Consider the following 25,907-nt stretch of genomic DNA (forward strand, 5'->3'; position numbering starts at 1 on the left):
AATTCTCTAGGCACTACCTAGAGTACATCAGGACTAAAGCAATAAGATGCAATTATCCGTATACAAATGTATTTGTTTGTTGGTTTGTTTTCTATCTTTATTGTTATTACAAATAATTCAGGTTGACAAACATATCCAGCACATTTTCCTCATCAAATTGTCCCCACAACAAGAACACTGTTAAAGTGGGTTGGTTGAGAGAGAGTGACTGGCCCCTGAACACCCAGTTCGCTTTCACGGCTAAGGTGGAACTTGAATAAAATCATATAAGCATAAAAACTATGGATGTGACCAAGACCTAATGGAACTTGTTTTCAAAGTGTTAGATTTCCATTCTTGTAATTTCTGACTTTACCAAACTGATAATCTACTATATAGTTTGTATATGAGATGATTCTATTTCAGAAGAAACCTGCAGTTTCTTTCTTGAGCCTGCAAATTTGCATGTCATTTTACTACTTGTTTATCTTTTTATTTGTTTACATCTCAAGTGCATGAGATGTAAAAGTACAAGTACAACTCTGCACACATCAGTGTCTTTAGAAAAATAGTTTAAACAAAATGCAGATGAGAAAATATTTAGATATGGTAATATATTTTGCAAATTTTTCATTTGGACTAAATTATAATATATTAACTGACATTAAATTATCATTTAAATAAGATTTCTCAGATACACAACGTATAAAAATCTAACAAACTTTGAAATATTTAAGGGTCTTTCTTTGGGTTACTGTTATTGTCTATGATAGTGTTTTTCAAACTTGGCAGCCTAAGATTTATGGATTTTAACTTCAAAATTCCCCAGTCCACATATCATAAAAGTTGTCAAACTTGAGAAACATTGGTCTAAGTTATATAAAATCTTGATTAACTTACATCACAATCATTGTCTTTTGTCTTCTCACTCCCTCATTTTGAGGCTCCCAGAGGTTCCTTAGAGATCAGGATAAAAATCTCACTCCCTTTTGGTGGGGAGCAGGGGGGAGAGTTTTTAAAAGGCTTGTACCCATTTGCTTCATCCCAAATCAGAATGATTTTCCTTTGTGGGAATCGAGACACAAAAGTACCTTCAGTCTCCTGTCGGCCCTGACAAAAGAAAAAGAAAATTTTGATTATGCCCTTCTAGTGTTACTTTTCAACATTTATTTGACCCTCATTTCCCTTTCCAGAAGTGTGATCTCTGGTTTGAGGTTGCTTAATCTCATTTATAAAAAAATAAAAGCAATTTCATCTCATTTTATCAAAAAAGACTGATAATGTTTATAAACCTGGATCATCAATTTCTAGTTAAATAATTTTTAAAAATATGGTCCTCAAAACAGTTCATATAAGGTCATGACTATGGCTAATGGAAGTTTGAACGATAGCGCTCCACTCATCTAAATTTTGACTTTTTATTAGTGGAAGACATGAAATGTAAAATGAGTTTTAATTTGAACCCAGATGTTCTCCTGAACTGTTTTGGATTGGTATTGGTTTTTGCAGAAGTAAAAAGCAGATCATTTTGATTGTTTTGGCTTTTAGTTGAAAAATAAAATCCAGAGACATAATAGAATAATTTGTATGGCCCCAGTAGAGTAAGGCTCATGTGCCTCACCACAATTTTCTCTTTTAACATGAAATTGTTGCTAATTTAGCTGCCTTAACCATTTTACTCACCATCTAACCAAGAAGTGGACTCCTGTCAGTGAGATTCAGATTCTCGGGAAGTCTTAAGCTTCTGTCAAATATCTTGCCTTTGTTGTAAAGACAGTTATTTCTGATTTTGTGTCCAGAGTTGTTCTTATATAATCTGCTCTAGATTTTGAGAACTGCCTCCTCTACTGTGAATTCTTTTCTTTCTGGCAAATATTTCCTGCTGAATGGAACTATGATGATTTTAAAAAGGGCTATTAGCCATCAAACTGAATGCTAAGTTTATTGGATTTTATCCTGTTCTTGTACAGATCAGTCCTATAGCCTTTCATCTGTAGCTGCCCCATGAATTAAGCGTGCATCCAGTTTTTGACTTCCATCCTGAGCTGGAACAGCTGCATTAGCCTGTGTGTATTTCTGCCAACCATGCTCCCATCTCATAGTTGAAACTGAGGGGAAGAATTTGAGGTGAAGCGTATTTTGGATTATTGGTGCAAATTATAGTATTTGGTTCCATTGAAAGGCTGCCAAGACATGAAAAGAACCTGTGCCCCTTTTAGCCTCCTTAAACAATTCCATATGCTGAACCTCACAGTTCCCAAATATAAATAAAAGCCTCAGTTTCATGCAACTGGAAAAGATGTATCTGAGACCTGTAGGCTGAGGGGGTACAAGAAGGAAAAATTGGGGGAAATGTTTAAGGGCAGTGTGGAGGGAATAGCATTGCTTAGACCAGGGTTGTCAAACTCAAGCCAAATCGGGCCCATGGGCTGCTTAGATCTGGCTCAGGGGGCCACCCTGGAAACAGTGAAGGATTGGCTTACAGTGCCTCAGCCAGTGAAAATGGAGCTCGATAGGGCCGCACACTCCGTTTTCCCTGGCAGAGGGTTGCAGGAAGCCATCACAGACGAAAACAGAGCTTGGAATCCCGTTTTCTCTGGCAGAGTGCTCGGGCCATGCCAGGCGCCCCCAACACAAGTGATGTCAAGCTGGCTATGCCCCCCCTCCAGCCACGCTCACTCCGCCCCCCCCCCCCAGGTCAAACAAAACCCTGATGCGCCCTCAATGAAACCGAGTTTGACACCCCTGGCTTAGACCAAAGAAAGGCATTGTGTAAATACTGAGAAGATTGTAAGGGCATCCCTTTCCCAGAGCTTTTGTTTTATGCCTGCCTGCTTCACTTGGAAGACTCTTGGTGGTATACAAACTTAATTTTTTATTTTAGTATTATTATAATATTTTTATTTTGCTAATAATGACTGTTTCAATTATGCATTCAAGTTAGAGGAATTAATTAGCATGTAGAAAATGCTATATTTTGCAAATTGTGGCCTGCCTTACAAATCTTATAAGAAATTATGATGATGGATATAAACATTTGTTTATGTAAATTGACTATAAACTTAGCAGTTCCCATGTTCCCCTATGTTCTTTGCTTATCCTGTGACAGGTTTACTAGGCAGTGATGAATAATAGAGATCAGCAGCACAGAAGGAGCACTGTCAGTTGTACTCCCCTTCAGTTGTTCTTTTTAATTCTTTCCTGACACTCTCTTGTTGGCAGATAGTAATATTTCCATTGTTACCATTAATTATGGCTTGAAGAACTAAGGAGGACAAAAAATATCTGGATACTGTTTTCAGCTACTGCAGGTTGCTGGAGTCTGTTTGTGCCATCCATTCTAACTTTGTGACTGAGTTCAACAATATGCTAAGAATTACCATCTGAGCTGCAAAACATTGACCAGATAAAGAAAATGATCAAACTTTCGTCTTATGGCTGTCTAGATTTTTGCAGCCAAGGTCTGGTAACCTTACTCCAGATAGACAACAAGATAAAAATATCTCTTTGGTGCCCTTCTAAATAAGGTAGAAGTCTTTTAATAAGGCAATTTAACATTTCATTCATGGAATATTTTCAATCTTTATTTTGTGAAAGAAAAAATAATGTAATTGTTGATGCAGACATGGCAATTTGAAGACTATCTTGTTCTGTTCTGCTCAGGGTTGGAAATGGCACAGTCCATCCTGTTATTGGCTGGGGGATGACCATGTGATATACAGTGACGCTCGGAGAATGTGCATGGATTTTGGCTCTGCCCTGGTTACCATCACCAACAGGTATGTACCGTATATACTCGAGTATAGGCCGACCCGAATATAAGCCGAGGCACCTAATTTTACCACAAAAAACTGGAAAAGTTATTGACTCGAGTATAAGCCTAGGGTGGGAAATGCAGCAGCTACCGGTAAATTTCAAAAATAAAAATAGATACCAATAATGTTTTTGAATATTTATTTCAAAGAAAAACAGTAAACTAGCGGTGTATTCAATGAAATACTTCACTCACCTCATGATGCTGATGTCCCGCTGTGATGCTGATGTCCCGTGCAGCCGTGGGAGCGATGTCCCGCCTCCTATGACACACGGCACAGTGATTCCTATCATTGGATCACTGTACCAGAGGAGGTGGGACATCGCTATGTGGCTGCTTGCCATAACAAGGAGGAGGTGGGACATCGTTGCAGAGCGGCAGGAGGGGGAGGAAGGGGAATCGTAAGACAGCCCTGCATTACATTAGAACGTGAGGAGGGGGGATGGTGCGGTGCGCGCTGCGCGGCAAACTGACACAGAGGGAGGGGAAACTCACAGGGGCACTGGGCCATTCACGAGTGTCACCCAGCGGCATGGCCCCGCCCCTTTTTCTCCTCCATTTCGGGCAAATTTTTCACTGACTCGAGTATAAGCCGAGGCGGCTTTTTTCAGCCCAAAAAGTGGGCTGAAAAACTAGGCTTATACTCGAGTATATACAGTATCTGCCATAAGTCATCAAGAGGATTTTTTGTATTGTGGCATTTTTTAAAAAAAATATTCAGGTATTGGTGAGATTGGCTTCTAGATAGTCCAGTGTAAAGCTTTTGAAGTACTTACCCATTTTCTTCTTGGTTCCCTTTGGAAGGAGTATGTGCTACTTGGATGCCCGAGATAGTAGTAAAATAGCAGAACCTCTGGGGAAATATTAGGGTTGGAGGAAAAGGTGAGGAAATGATTTGTTCCTTTTTTCCTGGACTAGGTTTGAACAGGCCTATGTGAGCAGCCTCATCTATGGCTGGGAGGATGAATATTTTTGGACTGCATTACAAGACATAAATGAAACCGGTTCTTTCCATTGGTTGAGTGGAGATGAAGTCACTTATACCCATTGGAACCGCAACCAACCTGGTAAAAGTTTATATCATATTCCAAATTGCAAAAGTATAAGTATATACACTCTTATATACTTTGTTTAAGTATTGAATATAAGAAAAAAAACCAACTCTGATTTTGTATTTATATTGATGTGGTATATCAATACACTGTGACTTTTTAGAAAAAAAATCATAGTTTGCATTATTAAATATTAATTTTGTGTAAACCAGCAATGAAAATGTTGATATTAAGAATGATTAAGAAATAGATATTACCTACTATTTTAAGGGTCAGTATCTTACTGAATTGCAATATTGCTCCATTTGAAATCTGTGCATAGTTCCGGTTATATTATTTCAAAATCTTCTCTGTGAAACATCTTCTCCTACAGTGGGAAATTCTTAGACTTTCTGGGGTTATATAATATGCTGCATGATTCGTGACATCTCCTTCTTAGATTATGATCACCTCATTTATTCCTGTACTTGTGCACGGTTCCACTACAAAACCGCGGTAGACTAAAGCGTGCTCGACGAAAGCGCGTACATGTCGTCATCACAGCGCGACGAAAACAGCACGCTGTGAGCGGGAAACTTAAAATTAACGCGTAAATCTAAACCTAACCCCCCCAAACCTAACCCTAAACCTAACCCTAAGCCTAACCCTTAACCTAACCCTAAACCTAACCCTAAACCTAACCCTTAACCTAACGCTAAACCTAACGCTAACCCTTAACCTAATCCTAACCCTAACGCTTAACGTAACCCTAAACCTAACCCTAACCCTTACCTTTATGTGAATCGGCTTGCTTTAAAAGCGCTTTTTAAAGCACCCTTTTTCTTTCTTGTCGCGCTGATGATGATGTCACATACGCGCTTTAATCGGGCGCGCTTTAGTGGACCGCGGTTTTGACGTGCCACGACTCTGCACACATCAGTGTCTTTAGAAAAATAGTTATCATGATATCATCCACAATAGCATCCTTTTGTACTAGCTTCAGAATTTAGGACTGAGTGGTGGAGTGTTGCACTGGTTTTGTTCTTTTCTCTGTTGCTGGTTCCAATAGATGCTAATGGGGGCAGGAGATCAAGCCTTCGGCCGCTCTTTTGTGGTGCCACAGGGCTTGGTACTCTCTCCTTTTTAACTGCTGGGTGAGATAATCCAACACCACAGGTTGAGATATCATCAGTATGCTGATAATACTGAGCTTTATATTTCCATCCCTGGTGACACAAGGGATGGTGTGGCTGTCCTTTTGTGGTGTCTGGAGGCTGTGGAAGCCTTGTGAGGGACAACAGGCTTCAACTGAACCTTCTGTAAGACAGAGTGGCTGGGGGGTATGCAAAGTCTTGGGACCCAGAACTTTATCATCTTTAGTTCTGGGTAGGGTGGCACTACCCTAAGTAGACTTGGTATGCAACTTGGGGGTTCTCCTAGGCCCATATCTCCTGCTCAGAGAGCAGATAGCACTTCTGGATAGGAGAGCCTTCCCACAACTTTGTGTCGTGTGCCAGTTATGCCCTTTTCTGCATTATGAGACACTATTCAATCACTCTTGCCCTGGTCATCTCCCATCTGGATTGCTGCAGTGCGCTGTACATGGGGCTGCTCTTGAAGTCTATTTGGAAGCTACAGTTGGTCTAGGATGGATCAACACAGACAGTTTTGGAGGCCCCTAATGGGACACAGCTAACACCACAGTTATGCAAACTCCACTGGCTGCCTATCCGCTTCTGGGTGCAATTCAAGGTATCACCTTTAAAGTCCTTTATGGCGTGAATCCAGGATATCTGCAGAACTATCTTTCCCCAATGGGATTGGCTTGCTCCGCTCATGTTGACAGAAAGGCCCTACTGCAGATCCAATCAGCTAAGGAATTTTGACTGTTGGAATCCAGGAAAGGAGCCTTTTCTGCCATGGTCCCCACTCTTTGGAACATCTTGCCACAAAAGTAAGATCCATCCTCTTCTTTTTGCCTTCAGAAAAAGCCTTAAAATATGGCTATGTTGGCTGATATGGGGTCCTGAAGGAGAAGCTATTGATTGGAGGTAGTGGGTGTAGTAACAGAGATCTCTTCCTCCAAACCCTTTTTTTAAAGTTTGCTTTAGTTTTTGTAACTTTAATCTGTTTTTATATATACAAGTGTCAGGTATTTGTGTGTTTCCAACAAAGTATCCGCCATATATAACATTCATTAGATGTATGATACTAACTACAGTCTTTAGCCATCGTTCTATAAAAAGTTTGCAATCAATATGACAATAACATTTCAGCTTGAATACACATCTGAGAAGATCGGAATGGCATTTTATGATTCAAGGAAGGAGAAAGGTCAGATTTTGTATTGGTAGCAATCTTGTGGTATTGTGAGTCAGAAAGAAAATATAAGCTTAAACCTTTTCTCTTGTGTATTTCCTCTTTCTTATGAACTTATTAGGTTATAACAAAGGTGGCTGTGTTGCTTTGGCCACAGGAAGTGCCATGGGCCTGTGGGAAGTAAAGAACTGCACTACATTCAAGGCCAAGTATATCTGCAGGCAGAATCTGGGGACACCAGTAAATCCTGAACTTCCTTCACCACATCCTACACCCAGCCTCACTGGTACTTGTCCTTCAGGTTGGACCACCACCTCCAAGCTGAGATATTGCTATAAAGTAAGTCCTGAGTAAAGGAAGGCAGCTTTAGTGCCTTTAGTGATTTGCAGTGATGCTTAACAGTTTGAATTTCAATATTTCTGCATAAATATGAACTAAAACATCTGTTCTCTACACAAGATTCTCTAATTTAGAGAACTAAATTAAACAAAGTGAGTCAAAATATTAGACTTCTTATTTATTGAGGAAAATTATTTTTAGGATTAAGGTTAGGACTTTGATTTAGCTAATCCACAGATTCATTTTCTTGTGTTTTAATCATTCTTTGGTTGTATAATTTGTGTTTTGCGTTGTTGTTTTACTACATGATCCACTTTCTTTGGAGCTTCAGTTTATATACATATATTCTGGTATATTCAGCTTCAGCTTCAGTTTTTTTTCTACAAAATTATCTAGTATAATTCAGAATTCATAGTTCTATCAATTATGACAATTATTATCCCGGTCCAGAGGCAATAAAGTGGCCCCAAACTATGATGCTGCAATCACCACCTTTCACAGATCTTCTTTCATCTTTCTTATGCTTTTCCTTTTGCCAAACATAAAGCTTTTCATTCAAGGCAAAAAGTTCTTTTTTGATCTCATCTATTCACAGGACATTCTTCCAGAAGCCTTCTGGCTTATCCATGTGGTCTTTTGCAAACTAAATGACAATCAATATTCTTTTTGGAGAGTAGCGACTTTCTCCTTTTAACCCTGGTATGCCAAGTGTTCTTCTGATTGTGGTCTCACAAACACTAACATCTGATTATCATCCCATTGGTTGAAAAACATGGCTCTAACCTCCTTCAAAGGAACTGATAAATTCTGGAGGTTCTCCAGGGATAGTGCAGAAAGGACCACAGGTAGGTATTATCAAGTCCTGATTCGTCTGGAGACTGAGTGGTAATTTCTTCAGCCACACCTCTCACTCCTTCCCTTAGCCCCCAGTTTCCTCTTAGTCTGCTCAGAAGGAAATTAGATTTCCTTGGTTCCTGAAAATTGAGGAATATTTTTAAATTGAATGATTGGAAACTCTAAATTCTAATTTGACTAGCTGCTGGGATTATCGAGGCCGTTCTTCATTGCCACCTGTTGGGGTAATCAGGAGCTAGTTTGGCTGCCATTGCCGGTTTCCCTGTCATGTGGCATCATTGGTTCCTGTTGCAGGGAATGCCAGGCCTCGGACACAGCAGCTCAGCTGGGGTTAGTATCCCCGGGGCCGGCCGTGATCCATTTGATGGGAAATGCCAGCTTCTAATCCTTCCAGGAGTGGAGAAGCAGTGGCCATCAGGCAAACACATGGCAGCAGCCATTTCGAGGTGCTGCAAGATCAGCCACGTGACAAGCAGACTGTGGAGCTGTTCGGAATTTGCTCCGGAAGATGGTGGACTCCTCTCCTTGCGACTGTGACACCAAGCAGGTTATCAGAGCGGCGCATTGCAGTGGGGCAGCTAGCAGCAGCGTCACTGAGTAAGCCACATGTGTTTTAAGATGGCAGCCGCCAGAAACGAGCATGAGCCATGGCCTTCAGACATTAGCCAAGACCCGGGGGGCAGAGGAGGAGTCTTCAAGGCCACATACCAGAGTGCAGGCTGCCAAACCTTCAGCTGCTCAGTGACCATCCTGGGCCACCATTAGGGATGAGCAGTGGTGCCAGTAGGCTATTGAGAAGAGGGTGGCCCAGGCAGAGAAGCAGAGGGAGGTCCAGGATGAAAGGCCGAGCCCTCTCCATAGATCCATGTCTCCAGCTCCCTGCTTTAACCATCCTCCTTCTCCCCCTCTATCTCCAGCTAGAGTTCAGAGGGGCTCCAGGCGGGATATTTCCCCTTCTCCATCTCTGTCCCCAAGGGCAGTTAGGGATGTTATGGGTGATCTCCTAGAGGGGACTTCGAAAGACTACCTTCATCCCAGGCTCATTCTGGCTCCTCAGGAGCCTGAGCCACAGGATGAAGATGTGCCATAGAATGAGGTTGACCCCTAGCTGGATCCTGAGGCTGTGGATCATTTACCTGTGAGCTTGTGTAGGCTTATAGCCACAGCCATTTCTCAGGGCGTTGCCACTGGGTTGTTTCAACAGAAGGGGTCTACCCAGGGGCATGGGGCTCAGACAGAGTCCAAACATGCCCAGTCACAAAGGAGGGCCTTGCCACGTGAGAAGCAGAGGCCAATCTCTTCATCGCTAGCCAGCGAGGGGTCTATTATGGGGGAGGAGTCCCAACAATAGATGGAACTATCAGAAGACGAGGAGACCTTACCCCCAGACCCTCCAGCCTTTTTGGGGCTATTCATTCCCTCCCTATTCAAGCCTCTTTTGCACAAGACCCCATGCTACCACCAAGTTGGGCCCAGGAACCTCCGCTCCGGCTACTGCCATGGCCATCTAGACGTTGCAGGACCTGGAGTTCTCCGTGAATTTTCCAAAAAATCATCTGTCGGCAACAACAAGGCTTCTACGCCTGAAAGCAATTATAGACTCCAGGGCAGGGGTAGTTCTTCTGTCTCCCGACTGTCGGTCCAGCTTTCAGAACCTGATCTGACAGATTCGCCTCAAACGAGCCATTCCCATTATAGACCCGTCCCGCCTCTTGGGCAAAATGATCTCATGCATAGGGATCATGCCTTGGGCACGCCTACATGCCAGGACATTGCAATGGGCTCTCATCCCCTACCAACGTTGGCTCATGAACAACTCCAACATCTCTATCATGCTCAGGTATGGCTGTTGCTGCACTGGTGGCTCTCCCCAGCACTCTCCTGGGAATCGGAGTTCAGGGAGCTGACAAGGTTCACTGTGATGACAGCCTCTTCAGCTGGGGGGCGCTGATGGGATCACAGCTGGTACAAGTCATTGAATTGTAGCCGATCTGTGCCACAATATAAACTGGCTCGAGTTGAAGGCGGACCGGCTGGCGCTCCGGCAATTTCAGTTGTCCCTGGTAAACTGACCCATACTGCTCCTGACAGACAACATCATTGCAAAGGCACACATCAACTGGCAGGGAGGAACTCACTCAAAGGCCTTCTGTGTCAAGGCACAGCAGCTCGGTACACCTGGCATCAGTGGTGGTGGAACACATCTCGGGATCGGCCAACCATCAAGCCAAGTGGCTCAGTCGGCCACAGTAGATCATGGGGAGTGGCAGTTGCATCCCAGCTTGTTTCATCAGATTTGTCAGTGCTTCGTCACTCCCATGATGGACCTCTTCGCCACCCCAGCGAATGCCCAGTTGCCTTGATTCTTCTTGAGGTTCCTGATGAGGGGACCAGAAGGAATGGACACCCTCTGGAGTCGATGGCCAAGCGGACTTCTCTATGCCTTTCCTCCCCTTTCCCTCCTTCCAGGAACAATCAGGAAGATAGAGGCAGAGGGGGCAGAGGTCATTCTCCTGGTGCTGCACTGGCCCAGGAAACTGGTATGCGGACTTAGTGCTGTTGTCAGTCTCCTCCACCTGCCGTGGAGGATTCCACAGAAGGAGGTCTCTTTGTGCCAGGGGGTCTTGCAACATCCGGAACCCCAGTGGCTCTATTTGACTGCCTGGCACTTGAACGGAGCCTCCTGAGGAACACCAACTTCTTCTCAAGGGTCATTTCGACCGTCGAGGCATTGAGGAGATCGTCAACTATGAGGATCTGTAACTCCATGTGGTTTTTGTTCGTCAGGTGGTACACATCAAACAGGGTGGTTGCTGCCACGGGCTCAGCTCCCCAGGTCCTGGAATTCTTGGAGGACAGACTAGAAAAGGGTCTCTCCCATAGTACGATCCGACATCAGGTGGCAGCCCTGTCCACTGTACTTGCTGGGGAAGGTCATGTTCCACTGTCGCAACTCCCCGTTATTAAAAGGTTCCTTAGAGGAATGGCAAACCTTTGTTCTCCCACCGTCCATAGGTTCCCTATGTGGGACCTGCCCCTGGTCCTCTGGGCTCTCACAGGACATCCCTTTGAACCCCTATAGACTGTCAGTTTACAATACCTCATGCTCAAGGTTGCATTTCTGAAAGTCATAACATCGGCCAGAAGCATCTCGGACCTGGGCGTTCTGTCATCACGGGGAGACCTTTGCATGTTTCATCAGGATAGAGTGGTTCTTAGATTAGATCCTTTCTTTATCTCGAAGGTGAATACCCCGTTTCATAGCGCTCAGGAGGTTGTGCTCCTGAATTTCTGCCCGGGATCCACTTACGATAGGTAACACCTCTGGCATCAGATTTACCTCAGGGGCACGGCTCCGATCTGCAGATCGGAGGCATTGTTAGTTTCTTTCCAGGCATCTACCATCGGGGCATGGGTCACGGCCACGACGATCAGTCATTGGTATTTTGGAGGGCCATTGTTATGGCCTATGAAGCCTCAGGTCGTACACCGCCTACTAGCATTACGGCCCACTCCACCTGGAGTGCTACCATCATGAAGGCATAGTTTACTAGGGCTTCTTTCAAGGATATATGCAGGGCAGCCACATGGGCAATACCATCACCTTTTATCTGACACTACCGACTGGATGCCTTTGCATCCGCTGAGGCGTCCTTTGGGCACAGAGTTCTAGCAGGTCGTGACCACCCTGGCCACTATGGACTAGGAGGTTTTACCCCTCCTGGGAACTGTAGCTTGGGTATGTCCTATCTGTGGCCTTTCCCGCACTATCCCTGGAGAACAAACGTTGGTTCTTACCTGAACGTTGATTCTCAGGGAGGTGCGAGAGGGACCACATCTCACCCTATTCAGATCTGTAGCATCATAGATTATAGAGCCTGGGCTGGGGTTGGCCTGGTTGTCTTCTTGTGTCCTTTCAGATCTATCTACACTGCCGCGACCTCGAGGAAAACTGGGAGCCAAGGGAAGGAGTGAGAGGCGTGGCTGAAGAAATTACCACTCAGTCTCTGGACCAATCTGGACTTGATAATACTCAGCTGTGGCCCCTCCCACACCTCCCTGAGAATCATCGTTCAAGTATTTTTGTTCCCACAGATATGTAGCTTTGGATCATTTTCCTCAATAAATGGACTGTCAGGGGCAAGAAATTGGGAACCAGGATATATAGAGTTCAAAAGAACTACAGTTTATTTCATGTTATCTATTCACAAGAATCTGATCTACTAGCAGTCAAAGCCAGCTAAGAGTCAATATACTTCAAACGGGACTGGATTTGAGTTTCTTATTGGCGCATAGAGTTTCCAAACTGATGATTCATTTTACTCCACCCTCAGGCCCACCCTAATCATCTCCTATATGAATAAATCTAAAGTTTTAAACTCATTTGTTTAACTGCGTTCTCTTTATCTAGTTTTAAAATTTGTATGGAAAACTGGTCATATTTTAGGTCATATTTATGTAAATATATATTGAACATTCAAAAGAGTTAACAAACTTATAAGCATCACCATATACTCAAAAGGATTAAAGAGAGAATGATTTTAACTTGAATTGATTTTAATACAGCAGTTTCATAATTCAACATAAATGCTATAGTTTGAATGTGATTGTATTTCCTAGTTAGTGTGATACAGTAACAGCATATTGGTTTGCTAGTTAGAGATCCTTTAGTTCTGCAGAATAGTGTGAAAATATTTGTAATAAAATGTGGTTTTGAAGCCTACCTAGAAGTTGCAATGAGTGTAAAATATAGCAGGAAACTTGTTAGATAGTTGGAAACAGGAATTGTTATTTAGGGACATTACATTTGATAGTTCTGCTTTATACTGCTTTGGAAAGACTCCACTTTGAAGACTGCATCAGTTTTGTTCACCATGATACAAACAGATGTTGAACATGCAGGAAAGAACAACAAAGATGATTAGGGGGCTGGAAACAAACGTATGATGAACTGTTGCAGGAACAGGGTAAATCTACTCTAATGAAAGAAGGACTAGGGGTGACATGATAGCAGTCTTTCAAGATTTGAGGGGCTGTTACAGAGAAGAGGGATACCAATTTAAAGCACCTGAGGGTAGGACAAGAAAACAACGGAAAATTATCAAGGAGCCATCCAACATAGGACTAAGGAGAAATTTCCTGACAATAAGAACAATTAATCAGTGGATTAATTGCTCTTGCCTCCAGAGGTTGTGGGTGCTCCATTAGGTGGAGGTTTTTAAGAAGAGGTTGGATAGCCATTTGTCTGGATTGCTACAGGGTTTGCTTCCTGAACAGGGGGTTGGACTAAAAGACCTCCTAAGTCTCCTCTAACTTTGTTATTCTGTATTGCATATGTTATCCACTTGTTTCTAAATACAGTTCAAAATGCTATTTTGCTTGGTTCTTAGGTACCTTCCTGAATATTCTCTCTGAGAAAACAACATAGAGTCCTCATTACAGGAGGTTAAATGGCAAAACTTCTAGATAATGCTTTTTCACTGTGGAACATTTCCCACTTTTGTCCGGTGTCCTTCCAGAACCTAATTCAAACAGTGCTTTTCAAGAAAGTTTGGGGGGAAGATTAATGCATGGTGTTTGTGTCATTGTAATGTACTGTATTGCTGTCCTTGTTTGTAAATTACCCATTCAAATTATAATAGTATATAATAACACCAAAAATAAATAAAAATAAAATAAATATAGAAGACTATGACTTTAAATGTAAGAGCAAATGATACCAGGGAATAAATTAAGAGATGAGATAAAAGAAAGAGAAATTGACATGTTTTATGACTATGAACTGAGGAGAAAGGTAATGGGTATAATGAATAGATTTGTATCTCTTATCACACATTACTGTAAATATGGTTTTGGTTAAGTAAGAAAAAAACCCAAAACCAATCAATATTGAAGGCTTTAGATAGAATAGAAAATATGAGATTCACATTATCCTATCCCAAATGCCAACTAGGTCATGAGAAAACATGATGCTCCTTTTGCATATTCATCAAATTCTGCCTTTGTTGAGGAGAAGGGATATTATTCCAATGGAGCATTATTTTATTTTAACGGGATAGATTTCATTTTCCAGTGCAGTATTTGTGTGAGACATATCCTGTCATACATTTCTAACAAAAACCAGAGTCAGTCATGCTGCGATAATTACAGGGATAAATTCGTAAAATTACCCTTTCTCCTTAATTTTTGGACAGGTATTCAGCTATGATAAGCTGCAGGAAAAGAAAAATTGGATCACAGCACATTTGTTCTGTCAGGAATTAAAAGCACAGCTCTTGAGCTTGAGTGATTATGAGGAAGAACATTTTGTAGCCAATACCCTCAACAAGATTTTTGGGTGAGGAATAAATTAAGTACTTAAGTAATTTTGTGACTAATTAGAAAATGTATACTTTGGAGTTACAGGTTTATATACATTTGTGCATTTCTCTGTGCTCCTGAATATATACACGCATTGGCAGAGTATAAGGTAATTTTACCCAGAGTTTCTATATATTTTGTAAATGCCCAAATTGACCTCACTAAAAACATAACTTAAATCACGGCAATACTTTTATTTGGGGCAAGTAATTAGAGGAAATGAAGAAGAAGATGAATTGTTCAAATTTTTCTCAGCATCAAAAGCAAAATCAGACTACTTCTCTTAACTATGTCAAATGGGTTTTTTCATCTATGCAATCATCTCTTTATCCCCCTTTGCTATGACCCAGGGAGTTGGAACCTGACATTCATGAGCAACATTGGTTCTGGATTGGATTGAATCGCCGTAGCCCTAGAGCTGAGGGAAGTTGGAGCTGGAGTGATGGTGTTGGAGTGAGTAGTGGATTTTCTATTTGGAATATACATGGAAAAATGTAAATATTTAAACAGTATTTATTAGTTTGTTTATTTATTGAATCAGCTTTTTTAAAATTACAAATTGAGCTACAGGCTGTTTAATATAGCATTAATTTTGTCTGCTTAGACCAATTAGTCAAAAAATTTCTACTGAAAACAGAAAAACCTATAAACTTTATAATAAATCAAATAACATTCTCTCTATTCTGTATTTTGTTCTCCAATGCATCAAACAAATTAAATGCCAATATTTACATTAAAAATATCTGAAAAGAATTTGGAAAAATATGGGTTTTTCAGTTTCTCTTTTTTCTGACTGTGAAGAATTCTCACTATCAGCTGTTTCTACTTTTGATTAATTATACTGGATTAAGATATGCCCATCCTGAGGCAAGCTCTGCTTTCATATATAGTTGTTTATTTTTTGACTTGGTGAATAGTTTTCAAAACTTTTAATAATTTAAAGCACAAACATTAGAAAATATTTCATTTTTCTCACCCAAAATGTTCTAACCTTTAGAAAAGTAAGCATAACTCAGGAAAAGGAGGAAATAAGAATGTGTTGGCAAAGGATCAAGATCAACCTATCTGAGTCTATTTGCACCTACAGCCAAACATGATCTGAGGGTTTTTCTCCAAATCTCTTTGGAACTAACTGCTTCCCATTTGATTTTGGCCTTTAGTTTTCTTATCACAACTTTGACCGCAGTAATCATGATAATGACGACATCCGTAACTGTGTTGCCCTGGACTTGGCATCCTTGCAGTGGGTGCCTCTACAGTGTGAAATTAAACTGGACTGGATCTGCAAATTGCCCAAAGGTGACTGGGATTGTAATGAGGAGGCAGGGAGGGAGCAGAATAAAAGAAGTGATGAGATTGTGCAGAGCACAAGGTATTTGAGATAAGGTTTGGACATGGTTTGTATTGTTAATTCCATTCTCTATTTTGGGAATTTAATGCTTATGTACTTACAAACACTATTAAGCATCTCTATCACAATTTTGCTGTTTATTTCTTCATTTCTATATGTCTTTAAATATGAGATTTTAAAGAAGATTTATTAACTAATTTTAGTTGTGAAAAATGCCTACTAGCTGTCAGTTACTTTTGAGAATGTCCATCTAAGGAGACCACATGATTAATATAGTTAAAGCTGTGTTCTTCAGACTGAGACAGTTTTGCCCCATTTGATTTGCAAGGTTAACTTTTTATGACTGTCCTGAATTTTTTTTTAAAAAAGCTTCCACTACCTTGCTTTTCTTTTTATTGCTGTATTATTATGGCAGTTATTGTCTAACTCACAAATTTATGTGGATAGCTCATTACCAATTGCTCTGAGTTTTGCCAGTGAAGGAAATAGAAGAATCCATAACTATTTTAATTAAAAAAGGAAATAAATTCACTTGCTTTATGGATGTTTTAAATAAAGACTATTATTTACTATAATATTACAAGACCATAAGATTATTTTAAATAATTCATTTTATTGCTTTCTTGAAAACAGTTTTATATGCTTGTTGGGCATATGATCTGTCATTCATTCATTCATTCATTCATTCATTTATTCATTCATTCAATAGGGACTGAGGTGGAAGAACCAGAAACAACCATCCAAGGTGAGTATATCTAGTCCTATGTCTATATATCCTAACTCTGTTGCCCCCATTCCTGTAAAGTTATGTCCATTCTTTGATTTGTATACACAACAGATGTTTGTTATGATGTATGCAAATTAAAGATAATGAAGTTAATATTATGCTTTAAAGATTTTATGAACAATGGATGTCAAGACTTACATACATAAATATGGTAGTATCCCACAGTATCAGTAGACCTTTGTAGTTGGCAATAGTGGATTATGTTTTTTAAAAATAAATTATTTTTTTCAGCAGGTGTTTGTTAAGGGTTTTTGTTAATCAACTAAAACTAGAAAGGATTTGATATCTAGAAGTTGGGTGGACTTGTAGAGGCCCAATATGTATGACGCAGTTTTAAGAGAGGTGCTATGTGGATTAAGTGCTCTGAGAAAATGCAGGTCCCTAACTAAGTGTCAAGGGAGGGAAGCAATAATCAATGTTAAGGCCCTACATCAAAAAGACGGATCAGTGCTTGAGGCAGCAGAAAGAAAAGTTGATTAAAATAAAAGGGGGGTGGCTTTTGTGAGTATACACCTGAGCATATTATGATTATGGTTTCTGGAGTCATATGTGATCTGGAAAAAAACTGAAAAAGAAAAATAATTGACCGAAGCTGAACACAGTATTTATTTTTATTGTATAATATCAATCTAATCCTCTGGCTCCAATATGTTATGTTCAGCACAAATTCCATTTAATGTAAATGTTTGTGGGAGATGCAACTTTGATTATTCTTAAAACTATAAGAAAGTTAAGTTTGTTGAAACTTCTGTCTTATGGGGCAAGAAGTGATTTTCTATCATGCATTTGATTTGGAATGTGTTTATTACGAAACAAGTTATTGTTGCCCCAGAATGATATTTATTTTAGTTGGTATGTCCGCTCTTCTAGCTCTACTACGCAGGTTATATTTAATAAGTTTTATTGAGTGTGGATTACTGACCAGGCTCAAAGAATTTGATTTGACATTTGTTTTATCATGGGTGAGAAACTGCAATTGAAATCAAATTCCAGTCAATCCCACTCACTGTGTGCAATAGCGATGGATGGGGTTATACTCTAACAATATTTAGATGGCAAGAAATTTGTGGTCAATATTGTATTCATAAAGATTATATGCAAATGAGGATAATGTTCTCCTACATTAATTTATGAGCAGAAACTTGATAGGATTTGGGTGAAACCTATTCATTCACCAATATTTCAGGAATTTAAACCCTTCTCTTAGGAGAACAAAAAACAAAACAATGAAAGAGTACCTAGCTAAATAAAAGAAATGATTACTTCGATGATTATGGTATTTGCTGTATCGTTGATTTTTGTACAGCTAAAAAGAAAACAGACCAGTTATTTTCTCCCTTTCTCTGCAGGGAGTAATGAGTGGTTAAAGTTTCAGGATGCTGAATACAAGTTCTTTGATCACCATTCAACTTGGGTGCAGGCTCAACGGATTTGCACATGGTTTCAAGCTGATTTGGTGTCAATTCATAGCCAAACTGAATTGGATTTTCTGGGCCAAAACTTGAAGAAGGTAGGACACTGTCTGAAATACGATGATATGATGAATTCATGTCAAATACAATTAGTCAAATTGGTATTGTGTTGTCTTAGGGACTGTAGGGGTTTTAAGATCAATCAAAAGACATTTCCATCCATCCAAAACAATTCTTTTACGGAAAAAACAAAAATGGGAGAACTTGTAAGAAACAGAAAAAATTTATAAAAAGAAGACAAAGTACTTTTGCTTTCCTCTAGAAAACAAAATCTGTGGAGGATGAATTACCCCCTTGATAACACATCCATTTCCAAAACAGCCTATTATAATTGATGATTGGTAGGATGGGAGGGTGGTCTGGAGGAAGACATCAAAAACAACACTCTGTATCATAACTTAATTTTGCAAATTTGTATGGGATATTATATAATTAATTTTTATTGCTTTTTAATTATTAAGAAAAAAGAAAAACACAAAGATAATAATTTGGAAAGGCTTATTTTGAGAAAGAGGAGAAAAAAACAATATAAAAAAGTGCTTTAACAAAAATAATAATGAAAAAATAGGACAAAGAAACAAATAGTATCATTGTAATAGTAAATAGTTGCAATTTCATATTTGCTAAACTAATGCAAATATTATTCAATGTACTAATATATTTATACAAGCATCATTTTAAGTTATCATATACATGTACTCTATATAAATGAATCCTATATTTCATTATTGTTGTCTATACAAGTATACATCTATAAACAATTTGCTTGTAAGTAAGTGTAATCAAGCCTTCAATCTATTGACTAAAAGAGGCTCTTTATCTTTCCAATGATGCAATATCAGTCCTCGCCATAGCAAGAGCATAGAAAATCCATGTACATCATCCAAATTCTATATACTAGAGTTCAAAAGAACATTATCCTCCCCAAAAAATTAGCTTTTGTTGCACATATTTACACAATCCACCACTTTCTTGCCAAACTTGGTAAATAGAAAATATTGTGGAAGCATATGTTTTAAAGAAGCATTATCCTTACTACATCTTCAACTGTGCTGTTTTTAACAGCCCTTTTCGATATAAATATAATGGCAGTCCAATAGGTTTAAGTGTTCAAAGTGTAGTGTATATGCATCTTTTAATTCAAACATGGCTAATTGTGATTTTGACTTCTTATTTTAAGCTAAAAAAGAACGCTATTTTTCCATTGATGTGTTAGAGAACTTTACATTCCAGTGCGATTGATAAATGAGCCCATGATTTGAATATACAAGTTCTCAGATTCAGTTTCTGGCATTTTCAGGTGAAGGATTAAGGATTAATGTACATAATTATTTTTATTCTATGTTTAAAAGTACCTACAAAGAACATAGCACTAATGAAACCATGCTGTTGGAATGATCCTAATACTAATATCATTTTCCTAATGGAAGGGCCAGGTAACTTTTATCCATAAAGTGATCCTATTACACTGTATAATTTAGCCTTGTACATTAGGTGCATATTAGATGGCTTCAATGAGAACCTTAGCCAGACCAGTGGGCAAGCTAGCTGAACTGAGTAGAAGTTTTAATTCAAAACATCTGAAGAATGCCAAACTCTGGAAGACTGCCAGATTTAATATGGAGGTTTTTTTGTAGGTAATGGTAAAGTGTTTTTTTAAATAAATACTGGGCTAGACAAAACAACATGGTTTGGTATAAGAGAGTTTGCTGTGTGCAGTTAGGGCTTCATGTATAGGTAAGCTAAGGGGGGATTGAAGCTTACTAAGAATGAATCTGTGGGCATTTGCAGGCCAACTTTAATTGATATTTTATTCTGCCTTTCTTCAAGAATATACAAGGCGGCATATGTAAGGTTATATAAAAGCATGTTGTTTGATCCTTGAAAATATAATAGAGAATTAATAACCTTAAAGAGATTGGTGGACTTGTGATTGAAAGCAGCAGTGTCAACAATTATTTAATAGTACTTAAGGCATGTTTCATCAAAAGCTAGAATAATGAAAGAAGGAGGCCCAGGATGGCATTTTTTTTAGTCACAACAGGTAGTTTGACATTGGAGAGAAATGATTAGTTCTCTTATTCTCATTCTCCCTCTTACTCACGATGATATTTCTAATGCCAATATATACAATCCTTGACCAGTTTTCAAGAGGTCAGGAGGAACATTGGTGGACTGGATTAAACACCTATGAGAATGATGGACGGTTTCGGTGAGTTTTCTATGTTCTTCATTAACACCTGTCACTGCTCTAGAAATGTTTTATTTCATGGCTTCATCTTTGCTTAAAATATAAAAGCTTCCTTCTGTGCCATTTACTTCCTTCAGGTGGTCTGATGGTTCCTTATTGAATTTCATCTCATGGGCACCTGACAAACCACAGCTTATCAGCAAAGAAAGGAAGTGTGTGTACATGACAGCTAGCCGAGGTTAGTAGTAGATATTCATGGAATTGCTTAACATTCCCAAATGATAATTGATTTCTTTCTTGAGTACCTTTACTGTGTCTTTGGCCAGTTGGCATATGGCGTAACACGGGTGTCCCCAACCCCCAGGCCACAGCACACTACTGGGCCTTGGGCTGTTTGGAACTGGGCTGCGGAAGAGATGGGCAAGCATCCTCACTTGAACAAGCAGCAGGCAAGTGTGAGCTCCATTTGCATGAGTTGTGGGTCAGTGCATCCACCACTCGCACAAATGGAACTCCACACTTGCCCACACTTGCCCACTGCTTACATGGAACCACCCCCACCTCGCTGCACTCAGACGGTCTGCAAAGCTGGAAAGTTTGGGAACTCTGGCATTTCTTTGCTTTCTTTGTTCCTGATACTTCTCCTGAAATTGGTGCTTGGTGCATGACAAAAAATCATGTCAATATTCCCATGATGTTTGTGGAAGCCAAGTTGTGACTCTGGCAGCAGGCCCAGCTCCAGATGGGGGACCAGACGATTTAGCAGAATTTTTGCAATGTTTTTTACTGCAATGAAGACTAGCAAATCCTTTAAAAGTTGTCACATATAAAATTGTATAATTAATAAACAAAAATGAACATAAAGCAATAGGAGATTACATACTGAAGCTGGAGTGACTGATGGGTTGATAGTTTAATTTGCATCATTATTTGTTTCTGCATTCTATATGCAGCTGTGCAAAATTGTGCTACTTTATGGGCAACATAAAGGAATTCATCTGAATGTTATGGAAGGCTTGTTTAAAGAACCATAATTTACACTATAGATTCCTATAACATTTGCAATAAAGTAGAACATGGCTTAACTATTTCAATCAACTCTAAGCATGGAAACCTGCTGTATGGCAAAATAGATGGAAGGATAATAAATTGATCTTGCAAGAAATGTTCTCTACTGTTTAGGAGAATCCAAAGTTGTGAAATGTTCATTTGTCTGCAGATTCAAAATAAACCCTTGGCATCCATCGTTATTGGGAAATTAAGTCCATTTGCCAGTCAATATTCTAGACTTGTTTGTTAATCAATACAAAATTATGCAAGTGTCCTCAGTTTTCTCCTACGCCTGATTATTGTCTGAATAAATAATAGTATAAAATGCATAAAGCAAAATTTATAAACATTTTCCAACCTGGAGAGATTGGGAGAATATTTTGCAAGGAACTGATTAAGAAATTAAACACTAAAAATCCAACAGGTCAATTAACCATCCAAATGTTCCTTATCTATCAGTTAATAGAACAGCTTCTTACCAGTTTTCCCAGGGAATATGTGTAGGAGACTGAGAAAGTTTCCTTCTTAAGAATCTGGGAGATACATTGGATTCAGAAAGCAAAACAAAGCAGCTGCTGAGATTTCTGTAATTTATCCTCTTTCTTAGAACATACCTTGTTAAAGGTTTTTAAGAAGAATCTTGTGACTTACGATGGAGGAGGAGGGTGGGGGTCAAGAACTTTCTAATCCAACAAATTCATCTGTACTGAATTATCAGTCATCAAGGCAAAGAGAGTTTTATCAGGTGCAGAGAAAGGTTCTTCTATTGCAGTTAATTAATTCTAGCGTACAAACTATCTCTAAGACTTTAAAGTTGCATTACTACAAGTAATCCTTGACTTACAACAGTTCACTCAGTGACCATTCAAAGTTACAATAGCACATTTTCACACTTACAACCACTGTCCAACCAGGGTCACATGATCAAAATTCAGATGCTTGACAAGTGGTTCATAATTATAACAGTTGCCCTGACCCAGAATCATGTGATCAGCTTTTGGACTTGTGACAAAGAAAATCAATGGGAAACCTAGCTTCACTTAATAACCATGTTACTAACTTAACAAATGCAGTGATTCACTTAACAACTATGGCAAGCAAAGTCATCAAAAGGGGCAAGCTCACTTAACAAATGTTTCACTTAGCAGCAGAAACGTTTGGCTCAATTATGGTCGTAACTTGATTACCTGTACTTGCCCAATTAATCTCTTTGATTTCATGGACTGATGAGTTCAACAAATGGGAAAAACATACCCATGGTAGATATAATGAGAGATGGAGCTCCTCTCTCTCCCCCCCCCCCACACATTCTAGGTACTGTTGAATTATTTATATAAAGCTTCAACATGGGTAACCTCTTTTGTTATGAACATTTCTTAGGTTATTGTAGAACTGCAGTTTCCATTATATTCTTTCTAGGTAGATTTTTTTAAAGGCAGCAATTTCAACAAATATAAAGAAAAAAATAGATTTTTTTTTAATCCCATGATAAAAAGCTTGAAATGTTTTTTTCTTGCTTTTTTTCCCAATTAGCAAAGTGCCAAACTTGGTATTCTTATCCACCATGGAGAAACTTTGTGCAATGCACCAAACTCAAAGAAATGTCCCTAGTGGTAGACTTCTTTCCTTTCTGTTCTTATTTCCTTGCTATTAAACTACTATAGTGTCTTCTCTCCCCACTTTCCATATTCTTTTTTAACAACTGGAATGCAATTAACCATTAATATGGAAATGTCTATAAAGTTCCGTTCATTTATATTTCATTTTAGTGGTGTGGGTCTACATGGCTTTTCAGACACAGCAGGTAAGAGAGGAAACATCCCAACTTTCATATTTTGAGTTTTTCTCTGCCAGAATTTTAATACCAAGTCTTGGTAACATTTACTAGTACAGCAGTTTCTTTGAGAGGGCCACTGTGCTCTGACATCCCTTGAACGAAGCTCATCATCATTTCTCCATCCTCTGCAGAAGACTGGGGTGACCAGAGATGCCTCACAGCTCTGCCTTATATTTGCAAGCGTACCAACATCACCACTGTGCAGCCCTCCTTGCCATTGCTACCTGTACCAGCTCCTGGCAGCTGTGCCCAAGGCTGGCATGCGTTCATTAATAAGGTATTCTATTGTAAATAATAAAGGGGGACAATTTGAGAGGAATGTCTGTCTGTGCATCCTGTTTGAGCTGAATATGTGAGAAGAAAAGTAAGGTTTGTGGAGAACACTGAAACTATTTCTTCACAATATCCCTATTCAGGACACTTCCCAAAAAGTCTGAGTAGAGTTGCCCTTTCGCTACTTAATGTTTAGCATATAAGAATAAATGAGTCAAGGAGCCAGTGCAGTAAAATGGTAAACTATGGTCGATGAGACTTTTGACTGAAATCCTAGTATGGTTCACTAAGTCGTTACTGGTTGGTCTACATCAGGGGTCCCCACTCCCTGGTCCTGGGATTGGTACTGGGCCTGGCATGCCAGAAACAGGACCACACAAGCGAGTGAAGCCCCACCCCAAAACGTAAAACCACCACCCCTCCAATCTGCGGAAAAACTTCCATGGAACCAGTCCCTGGTGCCCCAATGATTGGGGGACACTGGTCTATACTATCTCACTATGTTGTTGCAGGAAGAGAAAGTGTTTTTAGAGAGAGGAATAATAAGAGGAGCAAAAGTAAATTACTATAAATAAATCTGCATCAAAAAAATTCCTCCACATCGTGATTTTTAATCTTTCTCTTTGTTGTTAAAAACCATTTATAGTGCTTTAGGATCTATAATCAAGAAAAAGTGACATGGCTGGAGGCAAAACAGAAATGTGAAATTCAGGGAGGTATATTGGCTACTATCTCCAACCTTCTTGAGCAAGGTAAGTTTTATCCAAGGGTGTTTGGGTGTCTATGGGGAGTGAGGGAGGCAGATAGTGAAACTAGTGTGGTGACTTCACAATGCAAGTTCTTTTTGTACATTTGGTGAGAGGTTACATGCACATACTAGAAGGGCAGAACTTACGTTGCAACTACACAATACTGCATAATCTCTTCTGAAATCAGGAATAATATCATGATTGGCTATGGGTTTTTTCAGTAATAACTAAAACAAAAGTGCAAGCTTTTCTTGTTGGTAACAGCTGTCCCACTGAAAATGGTTTCTGTATCAATTCAGAATTTTCAGAACACTAAGATAAATAATGTTCCAGTTCACAGGAAGGGAAAAATAGTTTTTTAAATCAATGTGTGATAGGCAGAGATCCATCTGTTTCTTTCTTTGCCTCTCAGCATCATAGTTAGTAGTCTTTGGTAGGGATATCTGTCTTATTCCCAAACTGCTCTTAATTCTGCTTAGAACAGATATATTCTCTGCTACAGTAGAATTTATTTTGTTGAGTTCATTCCAGTTATATCTGAAGTAGTAATAAAGAATAGAGGGCCCTGAAAATATAAATACTGCTTTTTTGTTAGCAGTTGAACAGCTAAACTAACAGATTGTCTATTCTAAACAAAACAATTGTAGAATAATTGTAGCAGTCTCATTATTACCAAAAGACTGCTCAAGTCTATGCCAAAAAGTGACAGGATGAGTACCATTTCAGTCCAGGGCAAGCCTTTTTTAATGCTATGGTCCAAGCATAGATTCAGAGGAGATAATATTGAACAATTCTGAGCTGATGTCTTTGGCAGTATCAATGTTAAAATAGTATTCTGACGCCAGCCAATGAAGCTCATGATGTATAAAATCTATTAGCTTTTAATTCTCCTTTATCTTGAATGTTGATCAAGGATTGCAGTGAAACAGAGGTAACAAAGCCAGGGGAAGACAGCAATACTTTCTGGGACAATGGGGAAAACATTAATAGAGGGACTAGTGGAATTCAACTTTTGAGTTCTTAGCTCCATTTAGAAAAATAGCACTATATTCATTGCTTTTTCTCTAATCGCACACCAAGCACTTTCCATTCCTTTGTTTCTTTCTTGCAGCTTTTATAACAACTCTTCTTCCAAATGTGACCTTTGATATATGGATTGGCCTCCATGATTCCAAGAAGGAATTTATCTGGGTAGAATCTGAGGCTGTCAAGTATGTGAACTGGGCCCCTGGAGAACCATCTGGATATGGAACATCCATTGCTAGTGATCAGCCGGTGAGTTGAAGTTTTATTCCTAATAGCATAATGAAGGCTCTGGATTAAGTAAAGTACAGGAAATATATTCAGTCAAACAGGATTGCAATTTCTGTTTGGACTTCCCTGCCAAAAACTGCAGAAGAAAAGGCTATGCCTTATGTATCTCTAGAATGCGGCTTTTGAATGCTGACTTCTGAATTTTTGAAGTTGGTCAATCATAAAAATGGCCTTTTGTGTGTTTTC

General features: G+C 39.4%; 1 protein-coding gene across 1 annotated transcript in view; it reads left to right on the plus strand.

The window, feature by feature from the left end:
* The window catches only part of MRC2 (mannose receptor C type 2), an 89,719-nt gene that overhangs the window by 46,631 nt on the left and 17,181 nt on the right, over positions 1-25,907 (plus strand). Inside the window, exons 10-22 of the mRNA XM_032237791.1 lie at positions 3,643-3,758; positions 4,712-4,860; positions 7,265-7,482; positions 14,532-14,674; positions 15,048-15,150; positions 15,858-15,996; positions 16,758-16,793; positions 18,185-18,345; positions 20,452-20,519; positions 20,636-20,736; positions 23,517-23,662; positions 24,305-24,410; positions 25,519-25,682. Coding sequence (XP_032093682.1) covers positions 3,643-3,758; positions 4,712-4,860; positions 7,265-7,482; positions 14,532-14,674; positions 15,048-15,150; positions 15,858-15,996; positions 16,758-16,793; positions 18,185-18,345; positions 20,452-20,519; positions 20,636-20,736; positions 23,517-23,662; positions 24,305-24,410; positions 25,519-25,682 — 1,650 coding nt within the window. The remainder of the gene's footprint in view (positions 1-3,642; positions 3,759-4,711; positions 4,861-7,264; positions 7,483-14,531; positions 14,675-15,047; positions 15,151-15,857; positions 15,997-16,757; positions 16,794-18,184; positions 18,346-20,451; positions 20,520-20,635; positions 20,737-23,516; positions 23,663-24,304; positions 24,411-25,518; positions 25,683-25,907) is intronic.

The sequence above is a fragment of the Thamnophis elegans genome, chromosome Z (assembly GCF_009769535.1).
Source record: "Thamnophis elegans isolate rThaEle1 chromosome Z, rThaEle1.pri, whole genome shotgun sequence".
Classification (NCBI taxonomy): Eukaryota; Metazoa; Chordata; class Lepidosauria; order Squamata; family Colubridae; genus Thamnophis; species Thamnophis elegans.